At 42.7% G+C, this 22,712-nt stretch overlaps 1 protein-coding gene across 1 annotated transcript in view; it reads left to right on the top strand.

Annotated features, from left to right (window-relative positions):
* Positions 1-22,712, top strand: part of ARB2A (ARB2 cotranscriptional regulator A) — a 973,029-nt gene that overhangs the window by 778,240 nt on the left and 172,077 nt on the right. Inside the window, exon 9 of the mRNA XM_082243137.1 lies at positions 13,024-13,108. Coding sequence (XP_082099263.1) covers positions 13,024-13,108 — 85 coding nt within the window. The remainder of the gene's footprint in view (positions 1-13,023; positions 13,109-22,712) is intronic.

The raw sequence follows: 22,712 nt of genomic DNA, 5'->3' as shown, positions 1-22,712 counted from the left end.
GCCGAGAGCGTGCTTTTCCAGACCCGTGGACAAGGCTCCCTCAGCATGAAGGTGTGCCCTCATCAGTATAAGGGGTGGGGGGACGTATTCATCGGTTTACGGAACTGTGGACTTCCCTGGTACAAGACAAGTGGGTCCACAAAGTTATTTGGTCCAGCAACAAGATCGAGTTTTGCTCTTGTTCCCCGCCAAGGTTCTTTCCTTCCAACTTGTGCCTGTCCCGGACCACTTACAGGGTCTATTTGGGGCTGTACAAGACCTGTTGCTTCAAGAGGTGATTGTCCCGGTTCTGACTTCAGGAACGTTTTCAGGGGTTTTACTCAAACCTGTTTACAATTCCCAGGAAGGAAAGCAAGGTGCTTTCAATCCTGGACCTCAAGGCGCTGAACTGCTTTGTGCGAGTGCAGAAGTTCAGGATGGAGTCCATTCGCGCGGTGGTGGTATCCTTGCATCATGGGGATTTTCTTGCCTCTATCGACATCAAGGATGCTTACCTTCACATTCCAATATGTGCCGCTCACCAGGCCTTCCTCCGCTTTGCCGTGGGAGAGGAGCATCATAAGTTTGTGGCATTACCCTTTGGTCTTGCCTCTGCACCTCGGGTCCTCACAAAAGTGTTAGCCCTGGTGCTAGCATTGTTACGCCAATAAGGGATCGCAGTACTGGGCTACTTGGAGGATCTCCTTCTGCGGGCAGAGTCCCCTACTGCTCTGGTGGAAAACCTGGAAATCACCATACGAACTCTGAGGGAGTTCGGCTGGATTCTGAATTTTCAGAAGTCTGCTATGGTTCCATCCACAAAGCTGGACAATCTGGGTCTGACTCTGGCCTTAGCCAGGGTGCTCCTTCCTCTGGACAAACTCCAGAAATTGCAGGCTGCAATCTGTCTCCTGCTGTCCAGCAGAAGGTCATCCCTCCGGACTTGCATGCGGGTGCTGGGCCTGATGGTGTCTACCTTCAAGGTGGTTCCGTGTGCACAATTCCATATGGGGTCCCTGAAAGGGAGATTCTGGCCAAATGTGACAAGTCTCCGCAGTCTCTAGACAGTTAGATCCGGCTGAGCCGGAGAACGAAGGAGTCTCTTATATGGTGGCTTCATTCTCGGCTGGGCAAATCCTCTTGTATTGGACAGTGGTCACCATGGATGCCAGCCTTTCCAGCTGGGGAGGCGTTCTCTGCAAGAATTCTGCTCAGGGGATCTAGACGCTGGAAGAGTCCAGACTACCTATCAATGTCTTGGAACTCTGAGCGATCAGACTGTGCCTGGACCATTGGATGGATCATCTTCAGGGATGTCAAGGGCGCATTCAATCAGACAATGCCATGGCTGTGGCTTATGTCAATCACCAAAAAGTGTCCTGGCAGCTCAGGAGGTAGCCGGCATGCTAAGGTGGGCAGAGCAGTTCATTCCAGCCCTCTCTCCTCCGTGTACATTCCCGGGGTGGAAAACTGGCAGGTGGATTACCTTGGTCGGCAGGCGTTGGACCAAGGGAGTAGTCCCTTCATCTAGAGGGGTTTCATCAGTTGTGTCTCCGGTGGGGCATCCCCAAGGTGGCTCTTTTGGCATCCCGGCTCAACAGAAAGGTGACGCGCTGATGGCCCTGTGGGGTCTGTATCGTCTGATTTATGCCTTCCCTTCTCTCAAGCTTCTGCCAAGGCTTCTATGCAGGATTGAGGCAGAATGGATTCCGGTCATCTTAGTGGCTCCAGACTGGCCTCGCCAGGCTTGGTTCCCGTTCTGATGCGCCTGGTCGCCAACGTTCCTTGGAAGCTTCCTCTTAGGGGGATCTGCTGTCCCAAGGACCAATCTCCCATCCTGCTTTATAGTCCCTGGCTTTGACGGCTTGGCTGTTGAACGACAGGTGCTGATGGATAGAGGTTTATCTGAGTTTGAGGTTCCAACGCTCTTAAAAGCTAGGAAATCTACTTCTAGGAAGATCTACCACCGTACGTGGAAGATGTACATTGCGCGGTATAAGCCTCTTGGGGTTCATCCTCGCTCCTTCTCGTGGCTCGGATTTTATACTTCCTTTAATGAGGGTTTGAACAGAAATTGGCCTTGAGTACCATCAAGGCCCAGGTGTCGGCCTTGGTGGTCTTCTTCCAAGGACCCTTGGTCACACCCTCCCTGGTGCGTAACTTTCTTCAGGGTGTCTGACATTTGGTTCCTCCAGTCCATCTCCATTGCTGCCTTGGGACTTCAATTTGGTGCTTTCAGTCCTCCAGAAGCCTCCTTTTGAGAATCTTCAGGAGATTCCCTTACTTACCCTGTCTCAGAAGGTGGCATTTTTAGTGGTTATCACCTCTGCCTGCAGGGTGTCGGGATTGGCGGCATTGTCCTGACGTTCACCTTACTTGGTGAATCACAGAAATAAGGTGGTTCTTCGTCCCTGTCCGTCATTGCTCCCAAAGTTGTCTCTGATTTTCAATTGAATGAAGACATTGTGTTGCCTTCCTTGTGTCCCAGGCCGAAACATCCAAAGGAAATTGAATTGCATGCCCTGGATGTGGTGCAGGCAATTAGGGTGTACCTGGCAGCTATGGAGTCCTTTAGTCTGACTCACTGTTTGTGCTCACCAATCGGTGTCTGAAAGGGTTTTCCGCTTCCTCTGCGACCATTTCCAGATGGATTGGACAGACGGTGATTCAGACCTATTCCATCAAGGGTCAGGTTCCCCCTTTCCCTGTCAAGGCGCACTCCATTCGGGTGCTCAGTGCGTCTTGGGCCTTCTATCATCTGACGTCAGTGACGCAGGTTTGCAAGGCAGCCACCTGGTCATCGGTGCACACTTTTACAAAGTTCTAAAAAGTGGATGTGTTGGCATCTGCGGATGCTTGTTTTGACCGCAAGGTTTTTCAGGGTGCCGTTTAGAGAACCTGATCCTCTTCGAGGGTGTATTTATTTATTTTTTCAGGTGGGCTCCTGTTGTTTTTGTTGACCTCCTGTTGCCTGGTTGGATACTGTTTAGCCTTGGAAATGTTATTGCTGCTCCCACCATCTCATGTTTAACACTGCTTTGGGATGTCCCAATGGTTATGAAGATCAGGAGTTTTGACTTATCCATTTCTCTGATGTTCATTGACGAACACAGAGCCCACCCCTCTTTGGATCTGTAATTCTTCTGACACTGCTTGTAAAAAAAAGTACCTATAGCAGGAAGGGGGAGTATTCCCCCTGGGACTGCCCATAGTCGTAGCCAGATTCTTTTTCTGCCTAGTGTCCTACACCTGTAGGAGGCAGTATAACCCAATGGTTATGAAGATTAGGAGCTGTGTCCATCAATGAACATCAGAGGAATGGATTTTACGGTAAGCCAAAAATCCCATTTTTTTTTTCCCTTGCACATGATTGGGTATTCTTTGCAAAGTGAAGCTTCACCTCAACTAGAAAGCTCTGGAGCAACTGTACTTGCAGAATGAATAGTTTGTTTGCCTTTAGTAAATAAACCCCACTGAACCATCATATTTATCTTTGTCCATTAAGCAGGTAGGGGACACAGGCAGCTGACCTGGTAAATAATGATGCCCTTTTCCTGGCTGTACAATATGGCAGAAGTGTGTGACTCAAAATACTGTCTGAATAGAATTAAATATCATCTTGCAGATAAAATGGTTCAAATATGGTTTTAAACTGTATATTTTCTGTTTGCCATGAGTTATGTATTTTAGCACAGGATATAAACATCTCTACTACCTTAGTTACATGGTTAGTGAGGTTGAAGAAAGACAACAGTCTATCCAGTTCAATCTAGTGTGTGTGTGTTGTCAATAGTACATTGCTCCCTGCTGATAACACTGCTTGTGGAAGAGAATTCCACATCCTTACCACTCTGACTGTAAAGAACCCTTTACGCAGTTTAAGGTTAAACTGCTTCTCTTCTAATTTTAATGAACGTCTGCGTGTCTTTTTAAATTCCCTTTTGCTGAAAGTTTTTTCCTTATTCTAGGGTCGCCAGTACCGTATTTGTACATTGATATCATATCCCCTCTCAACGTTTCCTCTCCAGAGAGAATAAGTTCAATGCTTGTAGTCTTTCCTCATAGCTGAAGTCCACCATTCCCTTTATTAGCTTTGTTGCCCTTCTCTGGACTCGCTCCAGTTTCAGAACATCCTTCCTGAGAACCGGTGCCCAGAACTGGATGGCATACTCAAGATGCAACCAGTTTGTGCGTACATGTTGTGGGTACAGCAGGATATTCCTTTTAAATTGGCTGCTGTACCCACAGGGTATGTGAGGAAAGAAATACCCTAACTTTCTTTAAATTGTTCCTCATTTAGTCTCATGGGGCCACAGCTCCATGCGATTTAGCTTGTGATGCGTGGGGGTGCCATCAAGATTAAAGAATATAAATTGCCTTTAGCTCTACTTTAATCTGTGGCAGTTTTAAAGGAGAAGTATAGTCATACCTTTTGGGTTGTACTTCTCCTATGGATCACAGGAGTGCAGTTATTTTTGCACTTCTGTGACCTGTTTTCAGCCAACAGTGGGCTAAAACCTACTGTTCCTGATATCACAGAGTCGGTCCTAGCTCTGAAAGGATACTAACCATATGATCAAGATCCACCCAGGTGTCTGGACATGAAGCTGGCTCAGCCTTTCAACGAGCCGCAGAGAGCCTGAGCCAGCTGTTCCCGCCCCTCGACAGGCCACTGCTCAGCTCGCGGTCATATGAGGAGGACAGATGCAGCATTGCACCAATGCTGCATCCACCTGTGAGTATACATTTTTTTTAAATGAATCCTGAACTTCTCTTTTAATTCTTTTTTATATCAATGATTTTTATTGAGTTATAATATAAACAAACAAAATTATTAAAAACTGAGCAGTATCCATTATCCAATGGTACAAATGGTAGAAGGCACATATAGCACGTACATTTAAAACATTGGCAATCGCAGTTGTTATATCATTCTAGTTTTGAAACTATAACTTGTGGTTAACACATATGCGCCAAAGTACGGAGTCTCCTCCAACACCCCAGTTGGGAACATTTTGTGACGGGGGAGAGGTACATCGACTTAGTTTAGAAACAAATGATCAGTCCAAAACAGTAACGCTGTGTATAATTGCAATTTGTAGTGCCTACTGCCATGAGAGAGAAGGAAGAAAGGAACCAAGGAGTAGAAAGAGAGAGATATAAAAAGAGATAGAGGAGAAACAGAGACTCGGTTATTTTGTAAAAGGCTGGATATTCCAAGGTGTTTGGAATTGGTTATAGCTCAAGGAATTGGTATTTGTAATTGTAATTAGATTAGATTTGGTGCAAGCGTTGTTTTCCATTTTCTCAATATGAGGGATTGTGCTGCTAAGAACACGTGCGTAACCACCTGTCTATAATTATGTTGGATATTTGTCAATGTTTATTTTGAGTAGAGCAAGTTCTATGCTCGGTTGAAAGAGTAAGCCGGTACATGACGATATACATTGGAAAGTCTGGTTCCAAAAGCTTGTGAGTGAGGGGCACTCCCACAGGACATGCTGCAGGGTCCCTGTTTGCCCACAATTGCGCAATTGGGGAGACTGCGAAGGTGAAAACCTTGCCAATCTGAAGGGCGTGTAATACCATCTATTTACAATTTTAAGCGTCATTTCCCAATGGTTTGTGCAATGAGAGTATTTGTAAATAGATTGTATAGCTGTTATCCTCTATTGTAGGGTAAAGGGGCCTTTCAGTACCCTTTCCCATTGTATCATGGGATTTGTTTTTTGATGTTGCTGTTTGGAAAGTAGGATGTCATAAAATAGGGAGATACCCAGATACCCCAGGATAAAGGGTTCACTGATACGTAGAAGCTCCATGCTTTAGAGTGCATAGGCAATTTCCCCGGGGGGTATTTAGATAGGAAGTACAGGATTCTTGTCATAGTAAATGAGAATGGAAGTTGCAAGTTTTATTCACGTATTATAAGTCCCCCATCTTTGAGTTTACCGTTCTAGAAAGACTTGTGGTATCTAACATAGGGATCATTGAGTTTAGTATTCTCATTGGAAATGGGTTGTCTTGTAGCAGGTCCTGTGAGAGTTGGGAATGCCGATAAGAGTCTCCATACACACAGGCTCTCATGGGGGGGGGGGGGTGGTTTAGAACAGTCCCAGGGCTTCCGCAGGTCGCTCAGAGACATTAAGCGAAGATCTTTAGTAGGTGCCAAGTGCTGTTCGATATTAACCCACAGAGGAGTTTCAGTCTCTGAAAAACCAATGCCTAAACTGCTCCAGGCGAGTAGCCCAGTAGTAGCTTGGTATATCAGGCATCCCAGCCTCACCCATATGTTTATGTTTAATAAGAGTAGACGAAGCCACTAGTGCTCTCTTCCCCAGCCATAGAAATTTCCTCATGAGACTCGACAGGGCTGATAATTGTGCCAGTGGGAATGGAATTGGAAGGGCTCTGAATAGGTAGAGACGCTGGGGTAGGATATTCATTTTGAAAGTGGCCAGTCTTCCTCCCAGGATAGTTCAATTTTTGCTATGCGGCTTAATTCTGCAGATATTTTATTTGCAGAGGCACAAGATTACATGTTAGAAGGTTAGAGACCTTGGGGGTGAGATAGATGCCTAGATAAGCTATTATTTTCTGTAGTCCATGGATAGAGGCACTTAGATTTCAAGGATTGTACAATGGTAAGGTGAATGCCCATGTCTAGAATAACTGACTTGTAAGTGTTAATTTTATAGTATGATATGCCACTGAAGTCTTATAAAATTTGATGAGCTGCAGGGAGGGACGTTTCTGGATTTGTAAGCATTAGAATGATATAGTCCACAAATAAGTTAATTTTGTGTGCTGTTTCTTTAACCACTTCAATACAGGGCACTTTCACCCCCTTCCTGCCCAGGCCAATTTTCAGCTTTTAGCGCTGTTGCATTTTGAATGACAATTGCGTGGTCATGCAACACTGTACGTAAACCAAATTTATGTCATTTTTTGTTCCCACAAATAGAGCTTTCTTTCGGTGGTATTCGGTGGTATTTGATCACCGCAAGGTTTTTTTCTTTTTTGCTAAGTTTGAAAAAAAAAAAAGTTTTTTTGTTTGTTATAAAATGTTGTAAATAAATTCCTGCACTGATGAGGCCGCACTGACAGGCACTGATGAGGAGGCACTGATGGGGTGGCACTGATGATGAGGCACTAATATGCAGCACCGATGGGCACTAATAAGTAGCACTGATAGGCGGCACTGATAGATGGAAACGATGGGCACTGGTGGGCGGCACTGATAGATGGTAATGATGGGCAGCACTGATGAAGAGAGCATTGATTGGCATCCCTGGTGGCCATGGGTGGGCATCCCTGGTGGCCATGGGTGGGCAATCCCTGGTGGCTCTAGTGGCATCCCCCAAGGGTCTGCACTGGTAATCAAGACTCTGATTACCAGCAAAGACCCCCCCCCCCTGTCAGGAGAGTCGCTGATCAGCTCTCCTCTACTCGTGCCTGTCAAGCCTGAAATGAAGAAAGCCGATCAATGGCACTTTCTATTTACTATGTGATCAGCTGTGATTGGACACTGCTGATCACATGGTAATGAGCCTACATCATAGGCTCTTTACCAGAATCAGAGATGCAGTGTGTCAGAGTGACACACCACACCACAGATTGCCACTCTGCGCGCCCGCCCCCGGGGGCGTGCTGATGTGCCTATCCTGCTGGACGTCATATAATGCCAAGTCAGGATGGGGCAACCACTTTGCGGCCGTCATTTTGCTATATAATGGGCGGGAAGTGGTTAAAATAAAACCCTTTAACATCATCTGCGGAACGGAGCGCCTACACTAGGGGTTCTATTAGCAGGTTAAATATTGTGGAGGAGAAGGGGCAGCCCTGCCGAGTGCCATTTAAAATATAGAAAAGCTTTGACAGTATCCCCGATGTGAGCACCCGCGCTGTGGGGCATGAGTACAGTGCTAAGATTGCTGATAGCATGTTGCCACAGAGGCCATATTTAGATAGGGTAAACTGGGAATATGTCTATAACCTTGTCAAACGCCTTCTCTGCATCCAAAGCTAGGAGCAGAGAAGGCATTCGATTTTTTTTTGGCAAAGTGTAGGATATCGACAATCCTTCTAGTGCCGCCTGATGTTTGCTGTCCTGTGATAAAGCCCATTTGGTGTTTCTTGATCAGGCATGGTAGCACTTTTTGAAGGCGCTTTGCTAACAGTTTTGCAAAGATTTTAACTTCTGTATTTAGGAGGGAAATAGGACGATAGTTAGCAGATAAGGAGGGATCTTTTCCCGGTTTGGGTATGGTGACCAAATATGCGCCCAGCATCTCTTGTGGAAATGAAGAAGTTTCTGCCGCTTTAGTGTAGACTTCCGTTAAGTAGGGGCTTAAGATCTGGAGATATATCTTATAATATTCGTTTGGAAATCCGTGTGGGCCTGGAGTTTTCCTATTCGGAAGAGTCAAGATGACCTTACTCACTTCTTCCTGCGTAAACAGAGCATTCAAAGTTTGGGCTTGGTCATCAGAGAGGCTAGGTAGGTTTAATTTATCTAGGAAGCTGTAAATGTCAGGTTTAGATGGTCTGGAAGTGTCAGGGTCGTCAACGAGGCTATATAGAGTGCCATGGTATCTGGCAAACTCATCAGCTATGTCCTGGGGGTGTGTTGTTTTGGTTTTAGATGAGGGATGGATTAAGTGCGTGATTCTAGATTTAGCCTGCTTGATTTTGATTCTGTTGGCTAGGTTCTTACCAGCTGTGTTTGTGTGGGCATAATAGTTAAGCTTCAGTTTCCTAATGAAGCCTTACTAAAATGTTTGTCATATTGTTCTAATAATAGGGATCTTAGTTCCTGTCTCATTTTATCCAGGGATTTGGATTGTGCCCGCATAGGGGTTTGTTTGTTTTTGGTCTCTTGGTCATTAATCTCAGACAGGAGTTCCGTGAGTTTGAGATTGTATTGTCTAGCTCTAGAACTCTGTTGAATGCATATCCCTCTCATGAAGGCTTTGTGTGCACCCACACAGAATCCAAGGGTCTGAGACTGAGAGAGGATTGAGTTGAAAGAAGTCCCTGAGATGCTGGGAGATATTTTTGCCACTAGATGAGGTTTACAGATTTCTAACATTTCATCGCCAGATATGTGTTTTCCCCCGGGGCATACCCTCTTCCAAAGTCATCTCAATCACAGCGTGGTCGGACCATGTGATGTCTTTGATAGACGTGGAAGAGGCTTCCCCCAACAATTGTATATCTGTAACAAATAAATCAATACGGGAATAGGAACGGTGTCTGGAGGAGTGAAACATAAAGTCCCTTTCGGTGGCACGTTGACACCTCCATACATCGTACATCTGCTCCCCATACAACAAAGAACGTAATGAGGTTAGTCGGCCCCCGGTAGGATTTGTTGAGTCCAACCTGGGGTCGACTGTTAAATTGAAATCACCACATATTAAAAGATTACCATATTTGACTCTAGATATTACTCACAGAAAACATAGTTGATGTGTGTTAGGAACATATAGAGATACCAGGGTGAGAGGTAGTTCATTAAAGTCTCCTGTGGGGATGGTGTAGCGGCCATCTTTATCCAGAATGGCATCCTTGAGTTTGAAAGTGACAGTATTATTTATAGCAACCATGACGCATTTACTTTTTTCTTATGTCTAGGAAGACACGTGGAAAGTCTCTGTGTTCACTTAGGATTGTTCAGGTTCTGGAAGTGGGTTTCTTGGACTGCTGCACCATACACACAAAGGCAAGGACCGCACTACGATGTGGAAAGAAACATGAATTTTTTCACCACTTATAGATCCATACACGACTTGTAAAATCATGGACAAGAACCTTGTCTGTGATTTTACAAGTTGTGTATGGATCTATAAGTGGTGAAAAAATTAATGTTTCTTTCCACATCGGAGTACGGTCCTTGCCTTTGTGTGTATGGTGCTGCTTAAAGATTACGGAGCTGACACGCACCCGATGAGTATCTTCACCTGGGCGGCTTACCTGTCCTACTTTTCAGTCTTTCTTGGACTGCTACTATGTCCGCTCTGCATGTGCTTACTTCCTTCAATAAGGAAAGTCTCTTGGCCGGGCGATTCAGACCATTGACATTAATAGAAATGCATTTGATAGGCATGGCAATCTTAGGAACAGAATCTGGTTAAGTCTGTGGTTCCTAGATGGAGCCTCCTGATGTAGTCAATCAAGTGTAAAGCCGAGTACTCTCTTGGTAAGGGATGTGCATAGACCATATGATAAGGAATACAGACTGCAAGGAAAAATGGGGTGAGGTAAGAAATGTAAAAAGAGGACCTCCAAAAGGGTCCGTGAACAGGTAGAACCGCTGAAAGGGTAAGGATACGAGGGGCCAGTAGGATGTATCGTTATCCTGTGACCAAGGACCATGTAGAATGTAGTTATGTAGTACGGGTACCTCCGACTTGAGCTTTTTTCTTAGCAGATCTTTTTCTTGAGACCACTTGCCATTCTTCACAGAGGGCCACTGGGGCTGGAGTGCGAGGAGATGGTTCGTGGTGGGGGGTAGTATACCCCATCTTTGGAGCAATGCAATGCCTTCCTCCAGGGTAGAGATCTGGGACGTAGATCCATTATGAGTAATGGACAAGGATGCCGGGTATTTCCACTTGTGGGGAATAGTGTGACTGCATAGTGCTTTTGTGATAGTCGCTAGATTTCTGCACTTCTGTAGGGTATGTCAGGACTGGTCGGGTAATATCTGTTGGCCTGAGAACTCCACTGGGAGGTTGGTGACTTGGCCAAATGCAGAAATGATTTTCTCTTTGGATTGATAAAAATGAAACTTGAGCAATACATCCCTTGGTAAATCCGGGGCTATAAAGTTGGGCTTTGGGAGTCTATGGATACTATCAATTGAGAGTTCAGTTTCAGAAAGCAATGGCACCAAGGTGGGGAAAAGGCCTTTAGCATATTATGTCAGTTTAGCTGTCTGGATAGTCTCCAGGATCCCCCTTAATTTCAAATTGTTTCTTCTGGATATATCCTCCAGGTCTGCGATTTTGTCTTTTAGCCTTGAAATTTCCTCAGAGTGTTTATGTGCATGCACCATGGTATGGAAAGATGAGGCATATTTTCCCATAGAAGATTCTACAGTGTTGATCCTTTCTCCCGTTGAGTGTAAATCTTGTTTAAACTATTGCATACAGTTCATAATATTACATTGTAGTGAGGATCTTAGGGATATCAACATTGCTTTTAACATGGTGTCTGAGATAGGCTGTCCCCCAGTGGGGAATGCATCAAAAGGATCTTGTGCTTGGTATATGGGGTCTGGATGGGAGCCCTGTATAGGGCCTAGCTCCATGCTTGTCATCTGCCCCTGCCTTACAGGCGAGTCCCGGTGGGGTTTGGCTTTGACAGGGCTCCTGGAGGAGGGAGATGAGGGAGAAGATGAGCCTGAGGTCCCTTCACTGTCAGGGTTTCCTACCTGCCGAAGCCTCACTGAGTTTTGCTCTCCCCTGTCTGCGCCTTGTGGAGACATCTGCTGCGGACCACCGCCATCTTGCTGGAGTCCTGCGCCCATCATTTTGAAGAAACCCTCGAGCTTGTTCAGCTGAGGGGGAATCTTTTTTTTGCGGTGGATCATGGTGGCTAGCAACGGGAGTCGATCTGGGGGGTTTGCGGGCGATGGAGGTGATGGAGGTCCCTGTTATAGGGTAAGGTCCCGGGTGGCCGAGCGGAACTGTGGGCTTAAGCTGCCATCTTCTTAGCTGGATGCCACCTCTTTTAATTCTTAATGGTGTCTGGACAATCATTATGTACCCTGCCACTGTTGGTTCTGATTTTCCGCTGGGCCCAACCGCTACTTACAGTTCTCTTAATTTGTGATGGCTTTTTTTTTTTTTTTAAAGAGATATGCATACCTCTACGCATGCTACTAAGTATATTTTAAAATACAATGCACCATCTTTGAATATTCATTGTATCAATAGCAATGAAACTGATTCAGGACATAACCCAGTTTGACTGCAGAAAGGTCATACCTGTGATTTCCTCTCTGTAAGTGATAGAGCTCTGAGGGGCCCAAATCCTGGGCCTCCCTTTGCCATTCTGAGCACTGCTAAACATGGAATTACAAAAGCCTCAAATACACTGTATTTATTCAATAAAATATACTGAACAAAATTATAAACGCAGCACTTGTTTTTTTTGCCCCCATTTTTCATGAGCTGAACTCAAAGATCTAAGAAAACCGGGATTCATACGTGAAGAGAACACCTCTCCAAAGTGCCAGACACCATCGAATGTAAGCGTTTGTCCACTCAAGTCGGTTACGACGACGAACTGCAGTCAGGTCGAGACCCCGATGAGGAGAACGAGCATGCAGATGAGCTTCCCTGAGACCGTTTCTGACAGTTTTTGCAGAAATTATTTGGTTATGCAAACTGATTGTTGCAGCAGCTGTCCGGGTGGCTGGTCTCAGATGATCATGGAGGTGAAGATGCTGGATGTGGAGGTCCTGGGCTGGTGTGCTTACACGTGGTCTGCGGTTGTGAGGCTGGATGTACTGCCAAATTCTCTTGAAGGCTTATGGTAGAGAAATGAACATTCAATTCATGGGGGACATTCCTGCATGCCAATTGCACGCTCCCTTAAAACTTGTGACATCTGTGGTATTGTGCTGTGTGATAAAACTGCACATTTTAAAGTAATCTTTTATTGTGGCCAGCCTAAGGCACAACTGTGAAATAATCATGCTGTCTAATCAGTATCTTGATATGCCACACCTGTGAGGTGAATGGATTATCTCGGCAAAGGAGAAGTGCTCACTAACACAGATTTAGCCAGATTTGTGAACAATATTTGAGAGAAATATGCCTTTTGTGTACATAAAAAAAGTCTTAGATCTTTGAGTTCAGCCTATGAAAAATGGGGGCAAAAACAAGTGTTGCATTTATAATTTTGTTCAGTGTATAAATGTAGTTGTTTTTAAAGTGAATGCATCACTGGATCAAATTGTATTTTTTTATGTGCCTGGTTTATAGCTTAAATTGTTATTTATATAGTTATGTTTTATATGTTATATGTTTACAGAACTGCTGCAACTGGGTGTCTAGCTCTGAACCATTAGACACTTCTGTGGAATCAATGCTGCCGGATTGCCCGCGTGTTTCTGCAGGTATTGTTTTTAAGTTCTTCTTCATATGTGGACTACTGAATTCAGTCTAGACTTGCTGCAGAAAGATCTTACATTGCAGAGATGTACGATAGATTAGATAAGTTGTATTTTCATTAAAAACTTCTAAAGGTAAGCATATACAAATCATCTGTTATGTGTAAAATGTATCTCTTTTTTTAATTAGTGGTATACTGCCGCCAGGTTTGCCTTACATGACTGCTTTTATCTCTCCTTCGTGTTCTAAGTGCTTTGTTGTAAAATGTTCCTGATGCTGTTGCTGTGTGTGGTTTATTTATTAAATTCCAAATCAAAAACACTTTTTGGTGAAAAAAGAAGGGAATTTCTGTTCTGATTAGTGCTTGGTAAGTACACCTGTTTTAAGTGATTGCAAAATATATAACTGGAAATAATTGTAGCAGTTGTGATATTGTGACTCTTTTAAATACAACCCTTGCTAAACTCTAGGAATGCTGTTGAAAGTTGGATATTATGCTTGTCGATTTAATGATGAACTGTACATCACTTACCTTGAGCTATTGAAATTATTTGAATCAAGTGATGTCAGCCAGGTCCCTGAACTGATCTCTTCACTATTTAGGAGGAGTAAAGTGTTTTACTGTATTAGCCATTGATAAATACAGAAAGTTTGATCAGTCTTTTCTTTTCTACCTCCAATCAACGTGCAGAATTTATAGACTTGTCTGAGAGTTCTGAAAACAGGGGGCAGAGAGCTGAAGTTACACACTGCAGAGCTCAGTGAGAAGAGCTCTGAGAGCTGATTTGGAGAGAAGGGACAGCCCCCCCCCCCTTTCACACAGCACACAGGAACAGAGCTGAGGCTGTCAATCATCTAGAGGTCCCTCCGGTGTTGCCATTTTTCTTTTGGTATCTGGAAAACTTGTCATAGGGGATGCATGTTGATAGCAGAGGATGGAGGCAGCAGACAGAAATGACACTTAGTGCTCTGGATTAAGACCCGTTCACACTATAGAGGGATATGCTTTGTTTCAATTTTATGTAGATTTACAACCACTTAAAGTTATTAAAAATGGAAGAAAATTAGGTTTGAGACTGTGTGAATGTAAAAATGATTAAGCAGCCAACATGATAACCTTATCTGACAGATGTGCAGTCTGGGCATCTGGAAACCTCACATGTCATTCAGGTGATAATAGAAGCAATGCTTGATAGGCACATACATGTGTCAGTGCAAATTTTAATCTTTTGAAGCTTGGACTCCACTGAGCAGATATCCTTTGGCTTTGAGATTAGGCTGTGACCCACACACAGGCTTGATTATTGGCAGATGTGGTTTACAATGATATTTCTCTCTGGATAATTTGTATATGTATGGTCAATTATAGATGTATTCACCCTGTTGGATCTCCAAGCTGAATGTGTTCATACAGCTTGTTTGATCCTTTTTAGTCCCTGTTTTCCCACCATCTACTCTCAATGGTCATCCGGAGTGTGCACATACCTACAGTATATTAAGAAATATAGTTGTATTAATACTAGTTCTCTGGCTGTCTCCAGTTTCTGTAGTTTTGGATTTAATGGCCTGAAACAAGCTTGGAGTGTCAGAATAAAACAAGAACCCCTTATCTGCATACCTGTTCCAGGACAGTTTCTCAGAAAGTATTGCAGTAATTGGATCAGCATAACAAACAGGCAACTGTCATTTTCAGTAGATGTTAACAATGGCAGTTCCATAATATTTCAGCACAGGTTTCTTTTAAAGTGGAATTGCCCTTTTCTCTTGTTCAATTGACACCTGTCAACTGTTAGATTTCCCCTCACTTTCTGTCTTAGTGACAATTTTCACCTGGACAGGAAATTTCTGTAAACATCCCTTCCCCACTCTAAAACTAAATGTTTTTTTGGATTGAAATTTGGATTTGAAACGGTAGTGCTTCAATGTGGGCACCACTAACATTGACAGCACCAATTGGTGCTTGTTTTACAAAGAAAAAGAAGCAAACCATCACACTATGTATGAAAATTAAAGGGTGTTTGCCCAATGAAACTTTTATGTAGCACCACCCCCCATAGGGACCACTAAAAGATGTCTGTCCCCAAAGGTTCCCCTGACCTTGCAAGTGTTCCAACACCTCTGACACCCTGACATAGAAAGAATGCAATTGCAAAGACACCAGAATGTATCTAAGTAAATTAGTATTTTACTAAGGATTTTTAAGTCCGCAAAGAGAAAGGAATGTTAATTCAGATATCATTTAATCTTAAACTTTAGTCTTAGCAAGTATACAAAGGACATACAATGCAAGGAAAAATCACAATAAATCAAACTGCAAAAAACAGTAGGCTCTGGAAGAACCTATGATCCCAGGTATAAAAGGGAAGAGAAAGAATTTTCTTTGTCAATCTGACCCCTTAAAATCCTGATGCTACAGCCCAGAAAGCAAACAGCACAATTTATAAGAACACAATATATGTAGAATGCAATAAGAAAATTCTGAGTAAGAGTTCATCTTAATGCGCACAGATGCTATGAGTCCTTTGTGTAAAGAGCTTGTATAAAGAGATGGGGTAAAGGTGTTTGCATGCAGTGTCTTTTGTAGGATGGACTTGGGTTGGGGTTCTGCCTGCTCACCAATACTGATGATAACAAGAGAATAGGAACTGGGAATGGTGGAATCGCCTGCAGTAGAGTTACCACATCATCCCTTTAAATCAGAACACATATTAATTGCACAGGTTCTGTGGCTGATTAAGGTGGTAATTAAACTCACTTAATGTCTGTCTTAAGTACATTATATTAGCCTCAAAACCTGTGTAGTTAATATGTGTCCTGGATTAAAGGGATGGGGTGGCAACCCTAGCCTGCAGGTGTATGGCTCACTCGCTGAAGACTCTCCCCGTTGTCTGGGCCACAGCGCCTGCTCCCATCCCCCAGGGTGGCCGGGTCCCTACTCTCAGCTGAAGGCCGTGATCCCAAGAGCAAGAACCCCTGCCCAAACCAGGCTAATTATGTCCTTACCCAGCGTTTTTCTCTCTCCAGCCAACTGAAACTTGTATTCTGCAGCAGCACTGACTCCATGGAAATCCCGGCTCTCCAGACCACATGTTCCATGATCCCCTGCTTTCAGTAGTGGTCTCTTTCTCCCTCTGCCTTCAGGAAATGATGACACAATGTCCAGGGTTAACACTAGAGGGTAACAAACTCAAGGCAGCCCCATGTTAAAGAATGTCCCACGAGAACACAGGCAGACTAGCCAGTGCCTGGCTACATCTAGAAAAAAAAAACAGTATGCGAATGATCCCACCACTGTGCACTATATCCAAGGACCCCCGGGGAGGAACAGGATTCAATTGAGGGATTACCTGCCATATCCATATACCCGCTCTATACCCCTGTGTGGGGTGGGTATTTCTGGTGAGTGGGCTACCTTCCATAGGGGTCACTGAGCACCTCAACTCACCACCCACCACGGGGTTGTATTCAACATTTTTGCCATAGAAAGATTTTCTGTGTCATATATATGGACTAATTACGTCACCTTATCTCCACTCATTGTGGGACCACCAGTTATTTGTCACCTTGTTCGATGCACCTGTTGCATACAGCACCTTTATATATGCTGACACTGAGTCACTTTTTTAGCACCCATGAATTATTTGCACCGGTCACCTTTTACAGTGCCTTGCGAAAGTATTCGGCCCCCTTGAACTTTGCGACCTTTTGCCACATTTTAGGCTTCAAACATAAAGATATAAAACTATAATTTTTTGTGAAGAATCAACAACAAGTGGGACACAATCATGAAGTGGAATGAAATTTATTGGATATTTCAAACTTTTTTAACAAATAAAAAACTGAAAAATTGGGCGTGCAAAATTATTCAGCCCCTTTAAGTTAATACTTTGTAGTGCCACCTTTTGCTGCGATTACAGCTGTAAGCCGCTTTGGGTATGTCTCTTTCAGTTTTGCACATCGAGAGAGTGAGGTTGGATGGAGAGCGTTTGTGAACAGCAGTTTTCAGTTCTTTCCACAGATTCTCATTTGGATTCAGGTCTGGACTTTGACTTGGCCATTCTAACACCTGGATATGTTTATTTGTGAACCATTCCATTGTAGATTTTGCTTTATGTTTTGGATCATTGTCTTGTTGGAAGACAAATCTCCGTTCCAGTCTTAGGTCTTTTGCAGACTCCATCAGGTTTTCTTCCAGAATGGTCCTGTATTTGGCTCCATCCATCTTCCCATCAATTTTAACCATCTTCCCTGTCCCTGCTGAAGAAAAGCAGGCCCAAACCATGATGCTGCCACCACCATGTTTGACAGTGGGGATGGTGTGTTCAGGGTGATGAGCTGTGTTGCTTTTACGCCAAACATAACGTTTTGCATTGTTGCCAAAAAGTTAGATTTTGGTTTCATCTGACCAGAGCACCTTCTTCCACATGTTTGCTGTGTCTCCCAGGTGGCTTGTGGCAAACTTTAAACAGCACTTTTTATGGATATCTTTAAGAAATGGCTTTCTTCTTGCTACTCTTCCATAAAGGCCAGATTTGTGCAGTATACAACTGATTGTTGTCCTATGGACAGAGTCTCCCACCTCAGCTGTAGATCTCTGCAGTTCATCCAGAGTGATCATGGGCCTCTTGTCTGCATCTCTGATCAGTCTTCTCCTTGTATGAGCTGAAAGTTTAGAGGGACGGCCAGGTCTTCGTAGATTTGCAGTGGTCTGATACTCCTTCCATTTTAATATTATCACTTGCACAGTGCTCCTTGGGATGTTTAAAGCTTGGGAAATCTTTTTGTATCCAAATCCGGCTTTGAACTTCTCCACAACAGTATCTCGGACCTGCCTGGTGTGTTCCTTGTTCTTCATGAATGCTCTCTGCGCTTTTTCTGAGACTATCACAGTGCAGGTGCATTTATACGGAGACTTGATTACACACAGGTGGATTCTATTTATCATCATTAGTCATTTAGGTCAACATTGGATCATTCAGAGATCCTCACTGAACTTCTCGAGAGAGTTTGCTGCACTGAAAGTAAAGGGGCTGAATAATTTTGAACGCCCAATTTTTCAGTTTTTTTGTTAAAGTTTGAAATATCCAATAAATTTCGTTCCACTTCATGATTGTGTCCCACTTGTTGTTGATTCTTCACAAAAAATTACAGTTTTATATCTTTATGTTTGAAGCCTGAAATGTGGCAAAAGGTCGAAAAGTTCAAGGGGGGCCAAATACTTTCGCAATGCACTGTATATATTTATTCATTCTTTGCCATTTAATTTATATTTTGCACATATGTGATTTGTCACTTATACTTATACATTTGTATGCACTTAGTCACTTTATATACACTTTATTTTGCTATTCAGTTAGGTTGGCACCTTTCACTGATTGTTACACTGTATTGATTTGAGACTTTTTATTGCTTAATTTTATGCTTAATTATTTAATTATTTATTTATTTATATACTTTTGGACTTACCTGTTTATTTAATCATTTATTTATTTACACATTATTGTGCATACATTCCTGTCTAATTATTACATACCATTTTGTAGGCAGCGCCATTCCCTTACCTTGATCCCCTTTTTTATATAGTCTTTGACTATATTTTTGGGAGGCTGCAGCCCACTGATTTACCCAATACATATCCCTGAGCACAGAGTTTTCCACTTACATTGGTCCCAGATATAACAGCATGCCTTAAGAGGTCCAGTGGGGTCCATGCCATAAAGAGTTATGGTGGATGGTAATATTGTTATATGGCTGATTGCTGTGTATTACCAGGTCAGTTCTGATGCTACAATGTTCTGTCATACTGTACTGTATATCACATGATTAAACATGGACATGAAAAGTTGTCATTAGTTAAATACTCAAACTGATTTTTGTAGGGATAGTTTAACACCAATATAATGATCTTGTATACAGTTTAAAACCTAAATATATATTGTAGTTTGTGTTATATATTGTAATTTGCATCTTCATAAGTTTCTATTGTGTCCATTTTAAAAATGTTGCAGATGTAGATGTGTATGTTTATGCAGCAGATTTACTATTGGTACATAAAACATTGAAATATGCTGCATAACTTACGGAAGATGTCAGACAATGTGTTTAATTAAAATGCGGATAAAAGATAACACATCTTTCATGGTTTGGTCGTTTGCATTATCTAGAAATGATATCAAGTGAAAACAATCTCACACGTGTTAAATGTAATTAGAAAAATAATGCTGTTACAGCAGTGGGAGGCTGGAGCTCATTTGTGTAGAATTCTCAGTCATATTGGAAGTTTGCTGTTACAGGTTTTTTTTTTAAATTCATTTGCCCTTTATTTTGGAAATGTTTTCCTGCCCGTTTTGTTTAAGCAAACAATACTATGCATGTAATTCCACTAAATTGTAAATGTACAATGAATGTATTTAGAGGCTGGATTTAATTCTGAATAAACATACTATGTTTTTCAACTGCTTTAATATTCATACCAAGAGTTCAGATTCAGGTGGGCATAAAGGAAGTGTAGAGGATCTACTTGCCCATCATTGTGAAGTTATACTCTCTAGTGACTCTGCTGATCGCCTTTCATTAAAAGCTTTGGTGTCCCTACAGTCCAGCAAGTGTAGCATAGACAGTCTGACAGCTTCTAGCGTATGAATGAAGAGGCTATATGATAAGATATTCACCATATGTTCATTGTGTGGGGCAAAAACAGCATGAGCTCTGTATAGAAAGAAAGCGCATATGGGAGGTATGCTTGGAATCATTTTTTATGGGTTGATATGCAAAAGCATACCAGACAATTGGCAACATACGGTGTACATCACGCATTGTGATTATAATATATTATGAGAGAGCTGCCATTTCACAGGATTTTTGTATTTTTAAGTAAAGATGTCATATTCATGCTGACTTCCGCATTGATTACTTTTAAAATCGCCTTTTAACATTTGTTTTAGCTTTATGGAGGTCCTATGAATTTTTGAAAAACTTAATTTACTCATTTATTGTGTAAATATCTGATATGCAGATAAGCCTTTCTAAAAGGAAAACAGTAGATCTCAGTAAAAGTCAGTTTATTATGGTGGAGATGTGACTGTACCCCCCTTGAGTTCTTAAAGCATCAAAAGGCTTTTTCTTAAAAAGGAAAAAAAACAAAAGACAAGGCCTAGCAGACCAAAGCAGTATCATCCTCACTATTCTGGTTCAGCAAAAACCTTGTAAAGCTTTAAAATTGAAATCTGTGAGCATTCATGGCACTTTGGCAGAAGTCTTAATGCTTATTCAGCAAATATTGTCTAAATCAAGAGCCTTGTGCATTCTTACTTCACTCTTAATGATCTTTGTGTATTTATTCCAGATCTGTACCTTTCCAACTTTAACGAACTTAGTAGCACTCACTGTGAGAATTAATAAGTATGAATATTGTAAGCTGATGTTATTGCTGTAAGGACTGTGCTTGCCAACCTGTTAGAAGTACTGTATAAACAAGGCCACAAAAACACTGAATTTAGCTCCATGTTTGGATTCTGGAGCCCAGAGACTTTGTAGAGTCTTAGGGATAAAACCGACAACCCTGGGTCCACACTTTGACTGCAACTAGCGTTCTACAGCCCTCCTAAAATGGGAGCTGACTATTGCTAAGGCCTTCATTCTTCAGAGGAAACCATTGTGCTGCCAGGGAACAGAAGTTGCATAGACCTGCTAGGAGTTTCTGTCTGAAGGAGCAGTGTGTGAATACTGTCATGTTGTGGCTAGAGAGATTGTGATGTAATAGGTGTGACAGGAAGTCAGGTAAATCTGTGGGTGTTGTCACAGACGGGAGATACATTTCTGCCTTATTTAGACAATTCACCAATTACTATCAGGTGTCGGCTGCGGAGGTAGCCAGAAAGGTTTAAGGACGTTGGAAAGCTTCAGTTATTCAGAATGAGGCAATTAAGGCCTCTATAAGTTATCCAGAGGATGACTACTGATTGCTACATCCTGAGGCTTCTTGCGTTAAGGAGAGCAGTGAGCTGAGAAAGACCTCTGAAGGTGAGGTGGTGTTGACTTTTTCTGTGTGAAAAGAAAAACAAATAGACTATTGGTTTTCTGCTGTATGACCAGCAGTGTCTGCCCAGCAGTAGGTTGGGACAGACTCCATAGGTAGGTTCCTGTGTTGTGAAGGTAGACGCCCCAAGTGGCCAGGGTTTATTTTATGTTTTGTTTGATTTATGCTGTTTGGATGTTTGCACTTGTTTCCAGCAAATTGGAAGAATAAACCATAGACCGTTGTTTTCAACCACTCCTCGGCTATCTCTCTGTGTAGCGAACCCACCCAGGGGGTCCCCCACACCCTCTACCGAGCCAACCCCTTACATAGGCTAGAGAGATTGTGATGTAATAGGCTAAGTGCTGGTGTAGCCTGAGTGGGGCTGCTTTATAGCCAAGTGGCAGTTGTTTTGCTTTGGACATCATGAGGTGCTGCCGATTTCTGTGCTTGGAAAATCTGAGCTGGCAATGAATGCAATGAAAAAAATATTGGTAAATGGACTGCATCTATCCTCTATCATTTTTTGGTAATATAATATAATATAATATATATATATATATATATATATATATATATATATATATATATATATATATATATATTGTTATCATAGGTGTATTTTAAATGATGGTGACCGAGTATCAACCAAAAATCCAGAAAAAACACATGATACAAATGTTATAAATTTAGTTGCAGTTAAGTAAGTAAAACAGGTATTTGATCCCGAAGCAAAACATCACTTAGTACTTGGTGGAGAAACCCTTGTTGGCAAGCACAGAGTTAAGAAGTTCTTTGTAGTTGGTTACCAGGTTTGCACACCTCTCAGAAGGGATTTTGGTCCACTCTTCTTTACAGCTCTTCTCTAAATCCTTAAGGTTTCTTGGTTGTCGCTTGGCAAATCGAAGTTTCAGCTCCCTCCATTAATTTTCTATAGGATTAGCGTCTGAAGACTGGCTAGTCCACACCATGCCCTTAATGTGGTTCTTCTTAAAACCACTTCTTTGTTGCTTTGGCGGTATGTTTTTGGTCATTGTCATGCTGAAAGACTCATGTTTGGTGTTCTGGCTCAGTGAAGAAGGTTCTCATCAAAGATTTTACAATACATGGCCCTGTTCATTGGCCCCTCAATGCGGCAAAATCGTCCTGTACCTTTAGCAGAGAAACAGCCCCAATGCATAATGTTTTCACCTCTGTATTAGTAGGGATGGTGTTCTTAGGGTCATAGTCAGCAACTGTCTTTCTCCAAACACTGTAAGTCGAGTTAATGCCAAAGAGCTCAATTTTGGTCTCATATGACCACAGTACTTTCTCCCAATCATTCTCTAAATCATTTAGATGTTCATTGGCAACTTTCAGAGGGGTCTGTACATGTGCCTTCTTGAGGATGGGACCTTGCGGGCACTGCAGGGTTTCAATCCATGGCAGCGTATTGTGTTACCAATGGTTTTTTGGTGACCGTGGTCCCAACTGCCTTGAGATCATTCACAAGCTCCTCCCATGTAGTTCTGGGCTGATTCCTCACTTTTCTCATGATCATCCTTACCCCATGAGGCGAAATCCTGCATGAAGCTCCAGACTGGGGGGCGATT

Source organism: Pelophylax lessonae, assembly GCF_965119305.1.
Source record: "Pelophylax lessonae genome assembly, chromosome: 1".
NCBI lineage: Eukaryota > Metazoa > Chordata > Amphibia > Anura > Ranidae > Pelophylax > Pelophylax lessonae.
This window is presented reverse-complemented; position numbering and strand designations above follow the sequence as displayed.